We start from the raw sequence: 19,069 nt of genomic DNA, 5'->3' as shown, positions 1-19,069 counted from the left end.
GCTTAATGACCAACACCTTACACACAAAGTTTAGCTGATAAAATGTTACATTTCAATAAACTGTCAGTCAAGGAATAAACAGCACATTTTTTTCTTTATAGTTTATTTTTTGCAAAAACAATGTTTTATGCGGTGAGCACGCAGGCTCCGCCCACTCCTTTGATCTTTTCCTCTGCCCGCCGGCTGAAGAATTTAGCCTTAACGATGACGGGCTGTTTGGGGAGTTTACCCTTACCCAGCACCTTGAAGTACCCCTGAAACAAACACACATTAATAAATACATGCATCACTGCAGCCAGGTTTCATTCAAAATGACAGAATAAAGACACACACAGTCACAGCAGGGTATGTGTTTATAAAAATAACACACAAATAACCATTTACTCACTAATCTGATCTAGGCTCAAACCCCCCTTCTCTCTCTCTCTCTCTCTCTCTCTCTCTCACACACCCTGAACAGCTTAGCGATACAGCAAATGTTAGTGTGTTGTATTACACAGGAGAAAAGTGTAAGGTCCGTGTGCAAATAGTCACTGATTAGAGATCCTGTTTAACAGTACATTAATACTGAAAGTCGACCGCAAGATCAAACAGAGGATTAATGTATATAAAACCTCTCAATCTGGCAACACAGCTCTCTCAGCATGAAGAGCTCTACTCTGACTGGCCAGACATTTTTCTAGGGGGTCCTTTCTTTTACACTCTGGTCTGCAAGTGTGCCCTCTTCTGGTGTACAAGTATGTGCAGGAATTCTTAAAACAATTAGAATTCATTCATTAATATCTCCGACACTTAAAACTCACAACTATAACATTTTACACTCAAAGATCTGTGTGTTAAAGATGAGCATATGGTGTCTGTCTGTAAGGAAGCCACTGAGCTTCAGAGACTGACAGTTTACCAAATCATGACTGGAGTAATCAAGAGTGCTCAGAGAGCGAGCGGACAGTAAATCTGTGATTATGTCCGTTTTTAAACATTAAGTAAGGATTTAATTACTCATGAAACATAAGTTAATTAACTTTTAATTGTTAATGTTTGTCTTGCAAAATATTTCTGTAGCTCACACGTACTAACTTACATGGCCAGAGGGCGCACTTGCAGTTCCAGGTGATGTACAGTACACACCAGACAGATTTAATATCCTGTTCTGTTTCACGCCACTAATCTCTCACATCACAGACTACTGTACGGATCGTGTTGCTACAGCTGTTTATATAAAACTCAATCGGGGAAAATGTCTGCTCTCGCATTTAATGGTGTGCGTGTTGAGCCAGTGTACATCCTATAGCGCTACTAAAGTATAAATTTGCGCTTTTTGCCTCCACACACACCAACCATCCCGGTTCAGGTCCAAGTCTCAGGAGTTTCCCGAAATCAGTGTGAATGTGAGGTCAGAGTTTTAGATTAGACAGGCGATCAGCAGGAGAGTGACGTGGACTAATGAGTAACAAAGCAGTGTGTGTAACGGCACCATCCGGAACACACTAGGGACAGGCATCATGATATCCGAAACGATATTATTGTGATACCTCTGTGCCGATTCGATTATAACTGCAATTCTATATCATTGTTTTATAAAGATCCCGATTTAATATTACACTGTTTATTTCAGACCTTAAAAAAAAAGAAAGAAAAAAAAAGAAAGCTGAACAAGTAGCACACGCCTTTTAAAGTTCTCTCACTTAAAAAAAAACAAGCGCAGCATTAAAAACAAATGTTTACCATTTAACTTCAAATAAAGTCAAACACAAAGCTACATCGTTACTGAGCAGCGCATACCCCTAATCCGGCAAAATTATTTGTAATCAAACTTATTTCTCATCAAATCAAATAACCAACTCCCACAAAAGGCATGGAAATGTGTAAATAGTTCAGAATGCACCACCCGCAGAATTGTAAAGAAACTGACCCCACCGCCACAAACACATGTAAAGTCTTAAAACTCAACATAAAAGTAAACACACAAGTTGAGTCGCTGCGAGCATGCAGGGCTTTTAATGCACGTGACTTTAGATTAATAAATGCTGGTGGCGTTGAGACTGGCGCAAGTGAATGTATTAAGAGAGTTTTGGACCAAGTCACTCAGAGTTTGGAGGAAAAAAAAAAAGACAGAAAAGCAGATCAGAGACTTTTAACACTGCATGATTTTTGATAATATAACACCATAATGTGTTTGTTGCACTGCTTAAAATGGTTTATATGAGGCTGATGGTTCGATCACCAGTTACTGGCCAGTCAAACCAAAAATTAGCCGATTCTGGTCACTGGCCGATCGACCGCTTCATCTCTAGTTTAAAAACATTCAGAACGGTGACAGGCATCCTGTGGCTTTTAATCCTGAGGGTGTACAACAGGACACACAGACTAGTGTGTGAATGTCACGTGTACACCTTGGCACCTGTACAAGACATCCTAAACATTACACATGTGTGTGTGGTTAGAGCAGGATAGACTGCACCTTTAACACACTCTTACTTTAATCCCCCAGTAATGTCCTCCACTGAGCTGTCACATTAATTCTCTCCCTCTTACACACACTAGTGTGAGGTGAGCAGAGTGTACTTACAGCACGAACAACATCGATGATGGGGGCGGGGCCATCAGGTTTCTGGGCATGGTTCAGTCGGGTCTGCTCGCTGACCAGCGTCCACAGCTTGTCCAGGTTGATGGTGGGGCAGTAGATGGTGTTTCTCTTCAAGTGGTAGTGCCTCATACCCACCTTTCCAAAGTAACCCGGGTGGCTGAAACACACAAAGTGTTAAAACGCGCGCACACACATACACACCCAGGGTAACATTATCTCCCCCTGGCACTATAACAGTTCAACACAGGACACTCACTATTTATCGAAGTTGATGCGGTGGTGGTGCATGCCACCGGCATTACCCCGACCTCCGGGGTGTTTCCTGTGCTTACCTACACACACACACACACAATCATGAATAAATGACATCACGAAATGTACAAAAGCCAGTTATAGAGAGTTAATAATGATTAAACACTCACCCACACGGCCATGCCCATGGCTCACGTGACCTCGGAGCTTCCTGGTCTTTGAGTTCCTAGTAGGCTGAAAGATAAAGAAAAATATGCGTTAAAATCCAGCACGCGCTGCAACCGTGACGTCACCATCCTGCGACCGAGAACTCTGTAATTAAAGCTCGCGCAAACTGTTGAAGTGCACTACACATACAGCCTGGTCTGTGTGTAAAGTCTGATCTAATGCAAAAGTATCGGCACCCCGACTCACATCTCTCTCACTAAAGCACAAACCCAGACATTTATCAGCTCTAAACTCTCTCTCTCTCACTCTCTCCCCGGAGCCCGGGTTTAACACCGAGTGTAAACCCGAGTCTAACCACCGGAGACTATCTGAGCGGTGTAACCCGGGTGAGTTTATTAGTTAATCTGTAAGTTATAACGAGTTTATTAACCTCTCTCAGGCAGCCGCTCCGCGCCTCACCGCCGGCTCCGAGTCAGAGCCAAAGTACCTGAGAATTATGTGTAAAATCTGACAAATATCACCCGCTCATGAACACACACTACATAAACATCATTATCTCACAGGTTTCTGCTCGGTTTGTGGTGATTAAACAGCGGATTGAAATAGATTTTGTTCAGAGAGCCGCGGTAAGGAGATCAGGACAGGACCTACCATTTTGGAGGCGAACGGAAAGAGGAAGAAAAACCGGAACTCTCGCGAGTTAATACGAGACTTCAGGATGTAGCTGCCGCTCGGTCACAGCGCCACCTGTCGGAGAGGAGAGGAATCAGGCGCTTATATGCCTCATATTCATTACAATAACGAAATAAATGAGAGGATATCTTCGAAATGTTGATTTATTTCAGTAATTTGATTCAAATATTATATTCATGTATTATAATTATTCATAATATTTAAATTGAATTAATAGTATAATAAAATATATAGGGGGAAATAAAAAATTATATATATATATATATACTTTGTCACACTGGCTCCTTTCTATTTTTATGCAAATTCCTGGAGTGTACAATAGGTTTTTTATTTCTATCTGAAAACTGGTCTTGTACTATATATATATATATATATATATATATATATATATATATATATATATATATATATTATTAATTTATATATTTTTTTAATTATATATGTAAATACTGAATAATTATGCAGACATGATGAACATATATAACAAAATTGGTACAGAATATAATATGGTGCCTAGGCCTTTTGCACAGTACTGTACAGTATATGGATAATAGGGGGAAAAATGTCCAGAGTTGTGGGATGAACAGTATTACAGGTAAAAAGTAATGTAATGTAGAGTTTAGCAGTGTGATGGTTAAAGGAAATAATCTGGACCTGAACCTGCTGGTTCTAGTGCGAATGTTTCTGTACCTTCTCCTGGATTTTGTGACCTAGGTGGGAGGAGTCTCTGACGAGGCTGTGTGTTCTAAGAAGACGTCTGTGAAGGTGTTCAATAGCAGGTGCCAGTGACTTTCTTTTGTTTAGTTTCTGTATTTAAACACACTTATACAAAATCACACTGCATTCACAAGAGAACAGCGGAGAATTTACCACCCAATTATAACTTACTCATAAAAGTGTCAGAATTCTGAGATAAGTTGTCTTACTTTCTGTTTTGTTTCGATGAAGACATTTTTGATCACAAATATGTGCTTTAAATCATACTTTTTTAAAATCACATTTTAATATGAAATGTCAGTAATTTTTCCAGTTGTTTGAGTGTAAACTGTACATTTTATATTATAATCTCTGGAGTAATGTTTATTTCAAGGAACAATTTCTGCTTATCATTTTAAGGTTCTGGAATGAAATCCTGTTATGTGTGTGTGTTTATTTACTCTATGTGTGTTTATGTGTGGGACAATCTGATCATTTTGATTCATACACATTCACATTCCATAGAAACTTTTATACTTTCTTTTGATTGTGTAAAGATGCTTTTTGTTAAAAGCGGTATATAAATAAAATGTAATGGAATTGAATTGTTCATGTGTGTCAAATTAAAATTCTAATTATTATTTGTCACATACACAACCATATGCAGTATGACTGTTAGTGACCTTGAAAAGGAAAAAGGAAATAAGGAGGCAAGAAGCGAATAGAATAAAATATAAAATATAAAATAGCTAATTTTGTTACAATAAAATAAAGTATAAATACGTAAAGTATATTAAAATGAAGAATGTAGGAAAGTAAGAACTGTATAAATAAACTATATAAAGTAAATGTACTGTAGAATGTGCAGACAGCAGCAGTGATGAGTCATGGAGTGTTAAATGAAATGATGAGCAGCAGTGCAGTAGTAGTGTGTGTGTGTGACACACACACACACACACACACACACACACACACTATAGCACGTAGTGTACATATAGGAATTAGTATTAAGTTTTATTTAACATATACTGCAATAATTATTACACATTTATAATCCTAACTTCAACTCGGTTATTATTTTCCTCCTCAGGGAATATACTTCCGGTATCGGCGATGACGTCACCCGCCCCCGCGCTCCTATTGGCTGAGGGCGGCCCCCCCGCGGTGAGGAGGAGAGATGCGGCGTTTCTGCGGTTTGGGTTTAGAATTAAGAATAAAAGCGGAATAAAGTCACCATGTCGGCGTTCCAGAAGGTCACCGTGCTGTCGTGTGTGTGTGTGTGTGTCGCCCTGCTGCTGCCGAAACTGCTTTTATCCGGAGAAGGAAGAGGGGGAGGGGAGAGGCCGGAGCTGGGGGTAATAACACCTCTTATTATTATTATTATTATTATTTAGAATAACACATCCCTTTATTGTTATTTATTATAAATAAATATAAATACACTGGTACTCTGTACACCGGTTTGGGAGTACACACTGTGTGTGTGTGTGTGTGTGTGTGTTTGGAGGTTTCTTGTTGTCCTGTAAATATTCTCTAATAAACACACACAGCTTTAACACTGAGACTGTGATATTCATCACAATGTTATGATTCACACCATCATGACATCGCCCTTGATTGGGTTTGTTCTTGGTTCTGGTTGTGTTCCCCCTCGTGTCCCCTGGTGGTGATGTTTACGCTCAGTGTGATGTAGAAGAAGGAGAATCTTCACGAGAGATACGTTACAGCACAGTAAAAGTCTTTCCTTTGGTTTCGTCACGAGGCACAGGAGCGGCACCATCAGTAACCCCGAGCTTTAACCCACTGAGCTACGTACCTCTGCATTGTCCATCTACTGCCCTTCACCTGCCCTTCACTGCCCTCCAGTACACGACCCAGGCCTCTGCTGCATAGAACTCATCATGAGGTTTAGATAAACCTGTAATAAACGCAGCTCTAACAATAACGTGCTGCTCAGAGTGGAGATGATCACAGTGTGGCATTTCTCATTATACAGGAAATCACATGACCCTGTCACATGACCTGCTCATCACTCTCACCTGTTCCTAATGAGTTCCTAAAGCTCCTGTTGTGTGCACACTTTCTTCGTATTACAGTAATGATGTGTGTGTGTGCGCAGGTGCTCGTTTTCCCCCGATGCTGCAGAGGAAGGTGGTGGCAGCGCCCCCAAGTGGTGCAGAAGGGAACAGCGCTCATCAACCCAAGGCCATCGCCAGGGCGAAGGGCAGCACAGCAGCGGCGGGAAAATCCAACCTGGCGGGGCAGATCATTCCCGTCTACGGTTTCGGAATTCTGCTCTACATCCTCTACATCATCTTCAAGGTGCCGCTTCATACCCCATCCACCCCCTCACCCCCCCCCCCCCCCCACACGGGTAATAAAAGCTAATCTGTAATATGAGATGACGGATCTGCTATGATGTAAGTGAGACCTGTCCTGTCCTGTCCTGTCCTGTCCTTTGTTGTCCTGCGTCCCAACTGCGGCGCTTTTTTAACTCTAAGATTATTATTTGAATAAAAAAAACACTTTCACACTTGTGTTTTTGTAATAAACTGTGTGTGTGTGTGGGTGTTTAATTTCTTATTTTCTGTTTCTTTTTTCCGCAACAGATCACGTCTAGAGGGAACACGAGTAACTCTCAGGAGAGCAGGTTTCCTGCAGCGAGATCCGAGAACATAAAGAGAAAAATAAGTAAGCTTCTGGGTTATTAATTTAAGGTTAAATAAGTCTTTAACGTGAATGTGACTGTTTTTAGGAGAGAGAATAAATCTGCAGGTTCATGATTCACAAAACTCATCGGTTTTATAGAAAATATAATAGACGAGTTACAATCAAAACACAAACAAAAGCGCGATACAGCAGGGCTTACTCCGAAAAAAAAGGCAAGTAGACTATGAAAACTGAACCTTTAAAGATGAATGTACAGATCAGTGTATGTTTATTCCTCCTGCAGGAAGTTTAAAACCAGTTTGTCTCACATGTTCCAAAGCCGTGGTGTTAATAAAAAGCAGTGATGTGAAACGGCACTATGAGATAAAACACGAAGAGTCGTTAGGGCGAAATTATCCGCATCAGTCCCGAGGTCAGGGCGTGTAAAATACTCAAACTGAGAGCGCGGTGTGACAGAGCAACCAGAGTCCTTTCACATTTACATTTGGGCATTTGGCAGACGCTCTTATCCAGAGCGACTTAGATTTTTATCTCATTACACATCTGAGCAGTTGAGGGTTAAGGGCCTTGCTCAAGGGCCCAACAGTGGCAACTTGGTGGTTGTGGGGTTTGAACCTGGGATCTTCTGAACCGTAGTCCAATGCCTTAACCACTGAGCTACACATGTAATACGTATGCACTTTGTCTGCCAAGCGTCACATGATCACAACTGAGCCAATGGTTCTTCATCTCCCATGCTCAGTCGCGTGTGTGTACTGTTTACCATAACGCTGTGAACATGTGCAAAGCATTTTTTTTATTTTGAGTGTAGTGACTGTTCTTCAGTAACTGTACTGCAACAACGCACCTCATGAGGAAAAAGGCTGTATTAGTGAGATCAATCTGTTTAACACTAGAAGCACCGCGCCAGTGTCACCTACTTTTAACGCGGTTCACCGGTCATTTGACCGCCTATTGTTTTGAATGGAAAGCTTTTGCTGACACACAATAATCGCTTCCACCCAAACAAATAGTTTAGCTACACGATCAACTTGCACTTGGACAATGCGCCATTCATTCCCGCTTTGATAATCAGCGATATTGTTTTTTTTTTTTTATATTCAACTGAAAAATCTATTTTATAACGAGAAAATTTATTAGTTCGTTTATTATATTTGAAGCTTCTGAACGGCTTGGATGTTTTTTTAGTGTGACAGTGCTTTAGATGGAGCAGCGATTTAGTTCTGAACTCGCGTCTGTGAAATTATCGCTAAAACAATGTAATGAACCCTCCTGAGGATATTAAGCTTCATTATTGGGTTTGAATAAATCAGATCTACCACAGCAGATAATAAACTATGCTATGTCATAACCAAAGCAAACACCACGATTATGCCTCGTTTTGTTCAGTGTTGCTAGGCAACGGACCGCGCACCTAATCGGTAATCTTCACTTTTCTGTTTAGCTCTGAGAAAAAAAGCTGTATTTTGTTTGTTTGTTTATATTTAGAATTTTTATAACAGTACAAGAAGATTACAGTTTGGTCTGTGCAGTTAGTGCCCTTCGAGAGGTTGTTGATACTTGCTGATTAAACACTGCATTTTTCAAAGTGAAAGCGTGCGCGATGTGAGCAGCTTTAATTATTAATAATTAAATAATTATTCAATGCTGGACAGAAATTATTATTCTTTTGATTATTATTATCATGTTCTTTTGCTGTTTGAGTTCAGCGTTAAATGATTATTTAAAACTGAAGCGCTTCGTGTAGATTCATGCCACGAGTCATTTTATCATACAAGATTATTACCTTGTTCTCGGACCACTGAGCTCCTTATTCCAAAATTGACATTTTTAACCACTTTTTAATCACTGGAATGGAAGGGAATGAAAGTTTCCTTATCTTAACATGCCCTGTATTGTTTTTAAACGCTCGATACAAAATGTAATGCTATTTTTACAAAGGGAAAATACGAATGGAATAATTTTATTAGGTTAATTAATTAATTTTTGTAAATTAAAACATTGTAGAGTGATTAATAACAATACCAGGCATGTTATGCTGTTTGTCTTTTGCTGTTTGGGTTCAGCGTTGAATGATTATTTGAAACTAAAAAAAGCTTTGTGTAGGTTTATGCGTAACCACTGTATATATATAAACTGCATATATGGAATGAAACCTGAGATCGTTACATATACGCACTGAATGACACATAGATAGTATGCGCGATCCCTTGCGCCATCTGCTGAGAGAAATGAGAATCGCAGGTTGGAAAAAGGCAGGAAACGGCATGACCACCGCGCAGCTGTCAGCGATTTCACGTAAATAAAAGCAAAATAGCTTTATACTGGCTTTTACTGGTGCGATTTTGAAAATGTAAGCATACAGGGTGATTAAGCTCACAGAACTAGGAGAAGTCAAGAAAAGAGGGTTCTGGAATTTGAACGAGTGTGAAGTATTTTTTCCCCCCATTTCGGTCAAATGACCGGTCCTCGGCGCTTCTAGTGTTAATGCAGTTATTTATATGTAGTTACTGAAAACTGAAAATAAATATTATTGAAATGCAATCGGCCAAAACATGGTATCGATGCTACAAAGTTTCCCACCTGGGTGAAAGAAGTGAATTTTCAGATAAGATCATTAACACCATTTCTCATAATACTTAACGCTTCTTACAATTTTTTTCAGTCGCTAACAAGCGTTTGTCCAAACAGTTCTCTAAACACAATTAGCACAGCATCAGTCTTTTGTGGCCATACCATTCACACATTTCATGTCGTTTTCACCCAATATGCAGTCAGTGAACACATTTCCACAATGCTTACATTTTCTTAACAGACAAGCTATACCTCCCAACAAAATTATGGACTGTTTTTGTAGTATTTAACACACAACATCCCACAATAGCAAAAACAATATTCCAAACCTTAGATACAGTATAAAAACCTCTGCTTCTGCAATGATATCAGTTCAAAAACAATATCAATATCAAAAATATATCTCAGCTGATAATAAACAAACAATTGAATAATTGACACACAGCTGATTTATGTTGGGTAAATTGGGCCAACCTCAGCTTATTCCATTCTGGCTTAGACTCAGTGGGGTTTATAAGGCAAGACTTTGAGGAGTGATGTTTTTGGAAACAAAAAAAAGACAAACACTGTAATGTCTGGTCGAGGAAGAGTACAGTAAGAGCAAGGGGCCCAGGGAGAAGAGCAGGCCCAAGGAGAGGGCAAGGTAGAGGTGTAAGAATGCGTGGTGGTGGCATTCCAAGGGCTGCAAGAACAGTAGTCAGTGATGAAATTTGTTCCACTATCATTGACCATGTAATCAACCATGGTCTTTCACTAAGAGAGGCTTGGATAACATCAGATGTGATGTTGATGAATTACTGTACATGTGGACATACAATTACCAACCAAGACATTTCTGGTGTCAAAATGGTGGATTGCATGTTTTGCATGCAAATACCTGTAAAACTGAAACATAAAAGTCTATGCAGTTTTTGTAATGTTAATAATAGCCAGTATTTTGAAACCTGGTGTACTTTGATTGACTGCATGTACCTTGTGAAGTGAAAACAAGTGTTATTCTTTGACAGAATAATTTCATTTTGAGTCAGATTTATAGTGTTTTTGTAAAGTTAGTGTGTGCAGAGAAAGATGTGTTCTATTTTGAAATGAAGAGTTAGTATATATTTAACAAAATGTATTTTTGAGAAGAAAATTATCCATTTGGCCAATTGTGTTTTGTAGGTGTGAGTCTGTGTTAAGAGTTTAGAAAAAGTATCTGAAGTATGGGTAAGCGCTTGTTAGCGATTGAAAAAAACTGTAATTCTCCCGATCCAAGCTTCGTTTTTTGTAAAGACATTTCGTTTTTTATCAGATAAAAAAAAACACATTTGCACAATCTTTCAACGGTCTTAACTGTCATTCAGATGAAACTTGACCAATTTAGATTTCACATGAAAAGACATAAACCTAAAAAAGTGGATTATTCTAAAAGATTGCGCCATGAATTTGTCATGGTTACGGACACTACAGATTCTCTAGCAGAAAAAAATCCTTAATTGTGCTTAAATTTTTTTTTATTCAAGCAACAATTGTTTTTAGGTCATGTGGTCATCTCTCCAAAAACAGCTGAAGTTAGGAAGTAAAATTATTTCATTCTTAGATTTTTAGGAAAGTAAGATTGGTCACTTCTATTTTGCATAAACTTCAGCAGTAGCTCATTTATTATATGTATAACAAAAGATAATAAAATCAGCCCCAGAATGGCGTTTTGGCTGAACATGCATTTTAAACTGCTTATTTTTATAGACTTACAGTGACGTATATACACGTACAAAGATCTGAATAATAACACAAACATGAAATTTGGACCGCGGCTCGAAGAACATTTTGTTGACCGGACCTTCCTAAACTTTAATTCAGTACGCCTGCTGTACAGACACATACTAAAGCTCTAACGGAGAGATTTACATACGGCATATACAGTGGTGTGAAAAACTATTTGCCCCCTTCCTGATTTCTTATTCTTTTGCATGTTTGTCACACTTAAATGTTTCTGCTCATCAAAAACCGTTAACTATTAGTCAAAGATAACATAATTGAACACAAAATGCAGTTTTTAAATGAAGATTATGTTATTAAGGGAGAAAAAAAAACTCCAAATCTACATGGCCCTGTGTGAAAAAGTTATTGCCCCCCCTTGTTAAAAAATAACTTAACTGTGGTTTATCACACCTGAGTTCAATTTCTGTAGTCACCCCCAGGCCTGATTACTGCCACACCTGTTTCAATCAAAAAATCACTTAAATAGGAGCTACCTGACACAGAGAAGTAGACCAAAAGCACCTCAAAAGCTAGACATTATGCCAAGATCCAAAGAAATTCAGAAAAAAATGAGAACAAAAGTAATTGAGATCTATCAGTCTGGTAAAGGTTATAAAGCCATTTCCAAAGCCTTGGGACTCCAGCGAACCACAGTGAGAGCCATTATCCACAAATGGCAAAAACATGGAACAGTGGTGAACCTTCCCAGGAGTGGCCGGCCGACCAAAATTACCCCAAGAGCGCAGAGACACTCATCCGAGAGGCCACAAAAGACCCCAGGACAACAACTAAAGAACTGCAGGCCTCACTTGCCTCAATTAAGGTCAGTGTTCACGACTCCACCAAAAGAAAGAGACTGGGCAAAAACGGCCTGCATGGCAGATTTCCAAGGCGCAAACCACTTAAGCAAAAAGAACATCAAGGCTCGTCTCAATTTTGCTAAAAAACATCTCAATGATTGCCAAGACTTTTGGGAAAATACCTTGTGGACCGACGAGACAAAAGTTTTACTTTTTGGAAGGTGCGTGTCCCGTTACATCTGGCGTAAAAGTAACACAGCATTTCAGAAAAAGAACATCATACCAACAGTAAAATATGGGGGTGGTAGTGTGATGGTCTGGGGTTGTTTTGCTGCTTCAGGACCTGGATGGCTTGCTGTGATAGATGGAACCATGAATTCTACTGTCTACCAAAAAATCCTGAAGGAGAATGTCCGGCCATCTGTTCGTCAACTCAAGCTGAAGCGATCTTGGGTGCTGCAGCAGGACAATGACCCAAAACACACCAGCAAATCCACCTCTGAATGGCTGAAGAAAAACAAAATGAAGACTTTGGAGTGGCCCAGTCAAAGTCCTGACCTGAATCCTATTGAGATGTTGTGGCATGACCTTAAAAAGGCGGTTCATGCTAGAAAACTCTCAAATAAAGCTGAATTACAACAATTCTGCAAAGATGAGTGGGCCAAAATTCCTCCAGAGTTCTGTAAAAGACTCGTTGCAAGTTATCGCAAACACTTGATTGCAGTTATTGCTGCTAAGGGTGGCCCAACCAGTTATTAGGTTCAGGGGGCAATTACTTTTTCACACAGGGCCATGTAAGTTTGGATTTTTTTTCTCCCTAAATAATAAAAACCATCATTTAAAAACTGCATTTTGTGTTTACTTGTGTTATCTTTGACTAATAGTTAAATGTGTTTGATGATCAGAAACATTTAAGTGTGACAAACATGCAAAAGAATAAGAAATCAGGAAGGGGGCAAATAGTTTTTCACACCACTGTACGTCACACACACAGTATACACCCAGTTACTGTTGGACGGTTACACACACTGGTGATGGAGGTGAATCAGTTCCATGCCAGAAAACCCAAAATACCGTATTAAACTACAACACTCAGATGTGTGTTTGATGTTCCTCCTTAGCGGACTTTGAGCTGACGCAGCTGCAGGAGCGTCTGATTGAGACGGAGGAGGTGATGGAGAGGATCGTATCAAGAGCTCGAGCTCAAAACGCAAACACACCGAGGTCCGAAACACACACACACAGACATATTTATCTCCGATTCCCCTTGTGACGTGGTTAAATTGTGTGTGTACGTGCTGTAGAGAGGAGTGTGTGAGTGTGGATCAGGAGGAGAAGCTGCTGCTCCAGCTCAGAGAGATCACTCGGGTGATGCAGGAGGGACAATTAGTGGACGGGATTCATGCTGAGACAATCGACCCACAACGTGATCACGAGTTCACAGGTCTGCTCTCTCTCTCTGTTTTTAAATAAATAGTTTAAAAGTTAAGTCTTAAATAGGGGTGGGCGGAGCTACAGGTGAGCTCGAGCCAGAGTGGTGTGTCCTGTGGCTGTTTATCACGTGTTAATAATCTATAACGTATAAGATGATCTGATGAAGGTCTTTACACAGATGATCCTGAGGAGATGCTGAAACACTGGAGCTCTCACTGCTGTACCGCCCACCATCGAACAGAGGACGAGGAGACGGAGAGAGCAGACAGACGGACGGAGGACGAGGAGACGGAGAGAGCAGACAGACGGACGGAGGACGAGGAGACGGAGAGAGCAGACAGACAGGCTGACGGCTGTAAGAGGAACGAAGAGGAGGAGATGAAGCAGTCTGAGGATCTGCGCCCGAACACGTCGACGTTAGAACATGTGATAAGACGCAGAAGAGGAACCGCCCAAGGAACTGAATCTTCTCTTTGAGGCCTCACGCTGCTCTTGAAGTTCTGATTACCGTTTAAGTTTTTTACTTTTTGCACACAGCTTACTCACACGTCTGGCCTCTCGTCACGTGCGTTCTTGCATGGTGAAGCTCTCTCCAGATCTCGTCTTCCAGATTACAAATTAAATTAAACTTCAGGAGCATTAGTACATCGCACACACACTCAGAAGGAGAAGTTATGCTGTAACACAGCGGCTAAATGGACAGCGTATGATATCGCGGTGATATACTTTTTTTGATGTACTTTAAGCCCCGCCCCCGGTGGACACTGTGCTGCTGTTGTGTGTGCAGTGAAGGATGTAACAGAGGTACAGGTGAGAGTGTAAATGTATTTTATTGAGCTGATTTCAGAACAGATAGAAAACAAACAGAAGAGTGTGTTTAGTGCAGAACGAGCGCTGCAGCTTCTCTAACGCTCGCTACATCAGCGCTTCCTCAGTGCTCCATCGGCTCGTCTGAGGCAGGAGGGGCCGCATCGTCGCTCGGCTGGACGGGCTGGAACACACACACGCACAGATAATCAGGACTTTATTTAGCATTAAGAAATCATTATTGATGTAAAACACAGTCTGACTAATAATCACACACAACATTTAGATTACTGATGTCCAGCAGGTTGTTACAATAAAAGTGTTTAACACCAGCATGTGTGAATTTATTTTACATTTTTTTCTGTGTGTGTTTGTGTGTGTTAAGCATAATGATGATAATGATGATGATGAGTAAAGTGAAGGCTTTTACCTTCCTCTGAGGTCTCTCCTCTAACCCCTGGAGAAACGGAGCCACGTCATCATCGTCGTAGATGGTGAACTCCATGTCCTTACCCACGATCCCGATCGACACGTTCTACACACACACACAGAATGAGCATTACTATTACTACTACTACTGTGCAGTGTGTGTGTGTGTGTGTGTGTGTGAGAGAGAGAGAGACCTTGGTGGTGAGGTCCTGTTCAGCAGGGAGAGTCTCTCTGAGAGCACACAGGCCGTGCTGCACCAGCTCGTTCAAATTACCTGCAGTTACACACACACACATTCAATCATGAGTGGTTGCTATGGTTACAGGGGTATCACATACCAAATGTAGTACAGTCACTCAACCCACTACAGGACACACACAGACCCTGTTACACCACTAACCAGGTGTGTGTGTGTGTGTTTCTTACAGTCAGGGAAGCGCTCCATGTGTCTCTCCAGGTAGGTGCGTGCGGACTGTGAGCGCGCTCCGATGGACATAGCCTTACAGTCGAAGTAGTTGGCAGATGGACAGGTCTGGAAGATGTGAGGGCCAATATCCTACACACACACACACACCATTAAAATGATTATGAATATCAATGCGGTAACTTTAGCTTCACTGACTGTGTGTGTGTGAAATTACATCGTAGCCTGCGATCAGAAGGCCGACTCCGTAGGGTCTCCTCCCGTAGCGCTGTGTGGGGATCTGGGTTTCTAATTCAACACTCAAGGACGACAACAACAATAACATCAGTACAGAGATGTTTTATACTTCCTCATGGACGCCCCCTCAGTTAGTGTTAAATCATTATTGACATGATGCCTGTGTGTGTTCGTTACTGAAACACTCACACCGCTGATAATGACTGTTAACTGTTAGTCTGTTCTGAGGGGTCGGAGCTTCTGAAGCACACATCATGAACACGCCCACAGCAGGAAGATTTTAAAAAGAAACATCACACTAAAGTGCAAAAGAGGGAGATTGAGACATGAGTTTGATAAAGGATACTGCTCCCGATGAGTGTGACGAGGCGAGACACAGGAAGTGGACGATCAAACACAAACCTGGAGTCCAGACACTCCTGACGCATGAAGTTACTGCACAGAGAAAAAAGTGGGAAGACTTTAGAGTTTAAGGACACACTGTAGGCTTTACATGCATTAAAACAACACACACACATTGTCTCTTAAACTTAAGTGTGATGGAGATCATTTAAACACTCAAAAAAAAACAGTACAACTCACGACTGAGTTTAATAGTGAAAGTAAAAACATTTTCACACACACACACACACACACACACACACACAGTGTTATGATAACTCAAGGGACTGGGACTAGTCAGCTGTGTGGTCTAAAGAAAAAAAAAGAAGGCTTCAGTTTGCTTGGAGCAAAAAGAATGGAACGTGAAGCGATGGAAAAAGTGTGCAACTTTTATTTTGGCCGTGCGGTGTGAGCTAACAATGCTAATTATGGTAAAGGTATTAAGTGACCTAAAGTAACAGAAGATCCCTTAATAATTAATATTGTCGGTGTTAATAATGTAATACATGTATTAATTTTATTTCTTTCACTTCATGTATAAATCCTTTATTTAATATCTTTAAATAGATATAAAGATTTGTTATAATACAGAACACAGAACCCATAATGTTTATGGTTTAAATAGCACAGTGTGTGTGTATAAGGAGAACACTACAGCTCTGAGCAGATGATGATGAAGAATGTGTGTAAATGTCCCCATACCGTGGTGTGTAATGCTAGATGCTAGACCCTGAGCCGGAGAGCACCTTGTGTGTACGGGTGTGTAATGAGGATTATATTTATATTGCATAGTTATACCAGAGCAGTCGAGCGTCTGCAGTCAGTCCAGCGATGGAAATCCCGATGTGGTTATCGACATTGAGGATCTTCTTCTGATGAGCAGCGAGCTCAGACTGGGCCCTCTGAAACACACCCAAGCAGAGATTATTTTAATTTACTTATGGACAGTACAGACTGCTGAAGAGTGTGCACTCCCAACGGCCTGGGGCCCTACCAGGTGTACTTCAGCCAAAGGGTTTGTGTGTGTGTGTGTGTGACAGTGATGAAAAGTATGTGTGTGTGTAGCAGTGCTAAGGATCTGTACTGTAACAAATACCTTTAAAGCCACGAGAACAGCGTGAGTGCGTGATTTGAGCCCCACAGTAGCAGAGCCCTGCTTCACCGCCTCCATGGCGTACTCAATCTGATGGATTCGCCCCTGAGACAGTAAAAACCACACAGTGTAAACACCACAAAGTCCACACAATGCAAACACCGCATGATGTAAACACCGCACAGGACAAACATCAGACAGTATAAATACGACACAGTATAAACATAACACAAATGTATGGTATAAACACCATACAGCATAAAGAGAGTGCAGTATAAACACCACACAGTGTAAACACCACATTAAAACCCCACAGCTCGCACAGATGCTTTAATAATAATCATCTAAACATTAATAATAATTTTGCGTTGCTGCAGATGTGGTGATGACCGCATGGGTGTACTCCTCCTTTAATGCTGTGATCATACACCTGTCAACCCCGCCCCTGACACAGAGACCCCGGTGCTGTGCTGCTCACCTGAGGGCTCCACACCGTCACATCGTTATCGTACTGGTTTCTGAACTGCAGGGATGAGAAACACACAGGTTTTACTTCTACAGAAGTAACAGCAGAGAAACTGAAACTAAACAACGCCGCATGTTGTAGCAGAATTGAAACTTCCGTCCCAAAAAATCTGTACAAATTAATATAAATAAAGAGTCTTATCTATTTTATTACTAGTACCAACTCCCCTGTGTGTGTGGGTGTGTGACAGAGAGACAGGATAATGACATCAGGTCACTCCGCACTCAGGAACTTTATGATATTTTAAACTTATCTTAACCTCATTATTTAACACTTTACTAACACGGTGTTTATGATTATAAAGCTCACGTGCACGCATTATAAATTAGCATAAACGAGCATAAAGAATAACCCCATGAACCGGAAGCTAAAAGTGAAAGCAGTGTTGGAAGCGACTCGCGCGTCTTCATTACACACTAAAGCATCAACAATAAATAGTTTAAAATCTGCACATTTAACTTCACATGTAATTTTTTGCTTAGAAAACACAGAAAACACCGGAAATTAACCGACTGGCTAAACTAATGCTAATGTGTGACAAGATGCTTTCTAAGTTAGCACCATGCTAGCTATAATAACAACAACAACAATAATAATAATATTATTATTAATAATAATAATATGTAATTTTATTCCTAATATTTTTTTTCTTTTGTTTAAATAAAGCCCAACACCAGAGAAGACACTCCACAGCGCCGAGTCTCTTTTAGCCGTTAGCATTAAGCTAACACCGCTGAGGAAACGCTTACTCACGCTGAGGAACTCCCGGCTAAAGCATTACAACTACAACTAGCCGCATTTACACTTGTATTAATTTCCTCGGTGTATACAGGGACAGTATGCTAATTTAAATCAGGAGTAAAGAGTGTGTTTAAGTTTATTTAATGTTTATTAACTCTCACCATGTCTGCCTGAGAGCGCGCCGCCCGAGCCGCACAATGATCTTACTCGATTAGTTTTCCTTCTGGTGCAGAGCAGACCTGAGCAACAGAGCGCAGGGAGCAGACCTGAGCAACAGAGCGCAGAGAAAGATTCTACACTAGTGATGGGAAGTTTGGAACATTTTAGGGACTTTGTTCTTTGAGTCTGATTTATCAAAAAGAACAGATCTTTTTTTGAGTCATTTAGTTAATTTTGTTCTTTTGATCAGAAATAAAATAAAATGTTACATTTTCAATAAACAGAACCCCAACATGTCTACATAGTTCCAGTAATAAAAATATTACAATGCAGCTAAGGACATATTATGATAAACAGAATGAGCAGCTCACCTCGCATATCTTCTGGTCCGAATCGTTCATTCTTTTGTCACGTGACTCCCATAGACGCTACGCAGTGCTTTACACAGGAAACAGAATTGAGCAGTTCTTCTCATGAGTCTTCTAGTCCGAGTCGTTCATCTTTTGAATTTATTGCACTGTATAGCATCTATGGGAGTCACATGAACAGAATCAAACGACTTCGACTAGACGACTCGAGATGACCCGTTCATTTCTGTTTCCTGTGTAATGCACTGCATAGCGTCTATGGGAGTCACGTAACAAAATAACGAACGATT

General features: G+C 40.5%; 3 protein-coding genes across 3 annotated transcripts; 1 reads left to right on the top strand and 2 right to left on the bottom strand.

Moving 5' to 3' along the window:
- Window positions 1–86: 86 nt before the first annotated feature.
- Window positions 87–3,742, bottom strand: rpl27a (ribosomal protein L27a; the record flags this gene model as incomplete). The annotated part of the gene is made up of 5 exons (XM_053505222.1): window positions 87–254; window positions 2,570–2,744; window positions 2,844–2,919; window positions 3,010–3,073; window positions 3,659–3,742. Coding segments are annotated over 5 exons (528 nt in total), but the record flags the coding sequence as incomplete, so codon positions are not given.
- A 1,767-nt stretch (window positions 3,743–5,509) lies between these two features.
- On the top strand, window positions 5,510–14,442 carry ric3b (RIC3 acetylcholine receptor chaperone b). The gene is made up of 7 exons (XM_053505215.1): window positions 5,510–5,560; window positions 5,617–5,738; window positions 6,493–6,718; window positions 7,006–7,087; window positions 13,302–13,404; window positions 13,485–13,624; window positions 13,793–14,442. The coding sequence occupies exons 1-7, from the start codon at window positions 5,510–5,512 to the stop codon at window positions 14,089–14,091; spliced, it is 1,023 nt and encodes a 340-aa protein (XP_053361190.1). The 3' UTR covers window positions 14,092–14,442.
- Window positions 14,426–18,504, bottom strand: psma1 (proteasome 20S subunit alpha 1). Its single transcript, XM_053505129.1, has 10 exons — window positions 18,414–18,504; window positions 17,464–17,508; window positions 16,989–17,090; window positions 16,691–16,794; window positions 15,858–15,946; window positions 15,492–15,562; window positions 15,277–15,406; window positions 15,045–15,124; window positions 14,852–14,956; window positions 14,426–14,605 (listed from the first exon to the last, which is right to left on the bottom strand). Exons 1-10 carry the CDS (start codon window positions 18,414–18,416, stop codon window positions 14,546–14,548), a joined length of 789 nt encoding a protein of 262 aa, XP_053361104.1. The 5' UTR covers window positions 18,417–18,504; the 3' UTR covers window positions 14,426–14,545.
- Between the last annotated feature and the right edge of the window lie 565 nt (window positions 18,505–19,069).

The sequence above is a fragment of the Clarias gariepinus genome, chromosome 10 (assembly GCF_024256425.1).
Source record: "Clarias gariepinus isolate MV-2021 ecotype Netherlands chromosome 10, CGAR_prim_01v2, whole genome shotgun sequence".
Lineage (NCBI taxonomy): Eukaryota > Metazoa > Chordata > Actinopteri > Siluriformes > Clariidae > Clarias > Clarias gariepinus.
This window is presented reverse-complemented; position numbering and strand designations above follow the sequence as displayed.

Coding starts and splice junctions, on each gene's coding strand:
- ric3b (XM_053505215.1), top strand. CDS start 5,510: ATGACGTCACCCGCCCCCGCGCTCCTATTGGCTGAGGGCGGCCCCCCC. Junction 5,561..5,616: donor CTGAGGGCGGCCCCCCCGCG/GTGAGGAGGAGA, acceptor TAAGAATAAAAG/CGGAATAAAGTCACCATGTC. Junction 6,719..7,005: donor TCCTCTACATCATCTTCAAG/GTGCCGCTTCAT, acceptor TTTCCGCAACAG/ATCACGTCTAGAGGGAACAC.
- psma1 (XM_053505129.1), bottom strand. Junction 15,947..16,690: donor GCAGACGCTCGACTGCTCTG/GTATAACTATGC, acceptor TTCTCTGTGCAG/TAACTTCATGCGTCAGGAGT. Junction 15,407..15,491: donor TTCTGATCGCAGGCTACGAT/GTAATTTCACAC, acceptor GTGTGTGTGTAG/GATATTGGCCCTCACATCTT.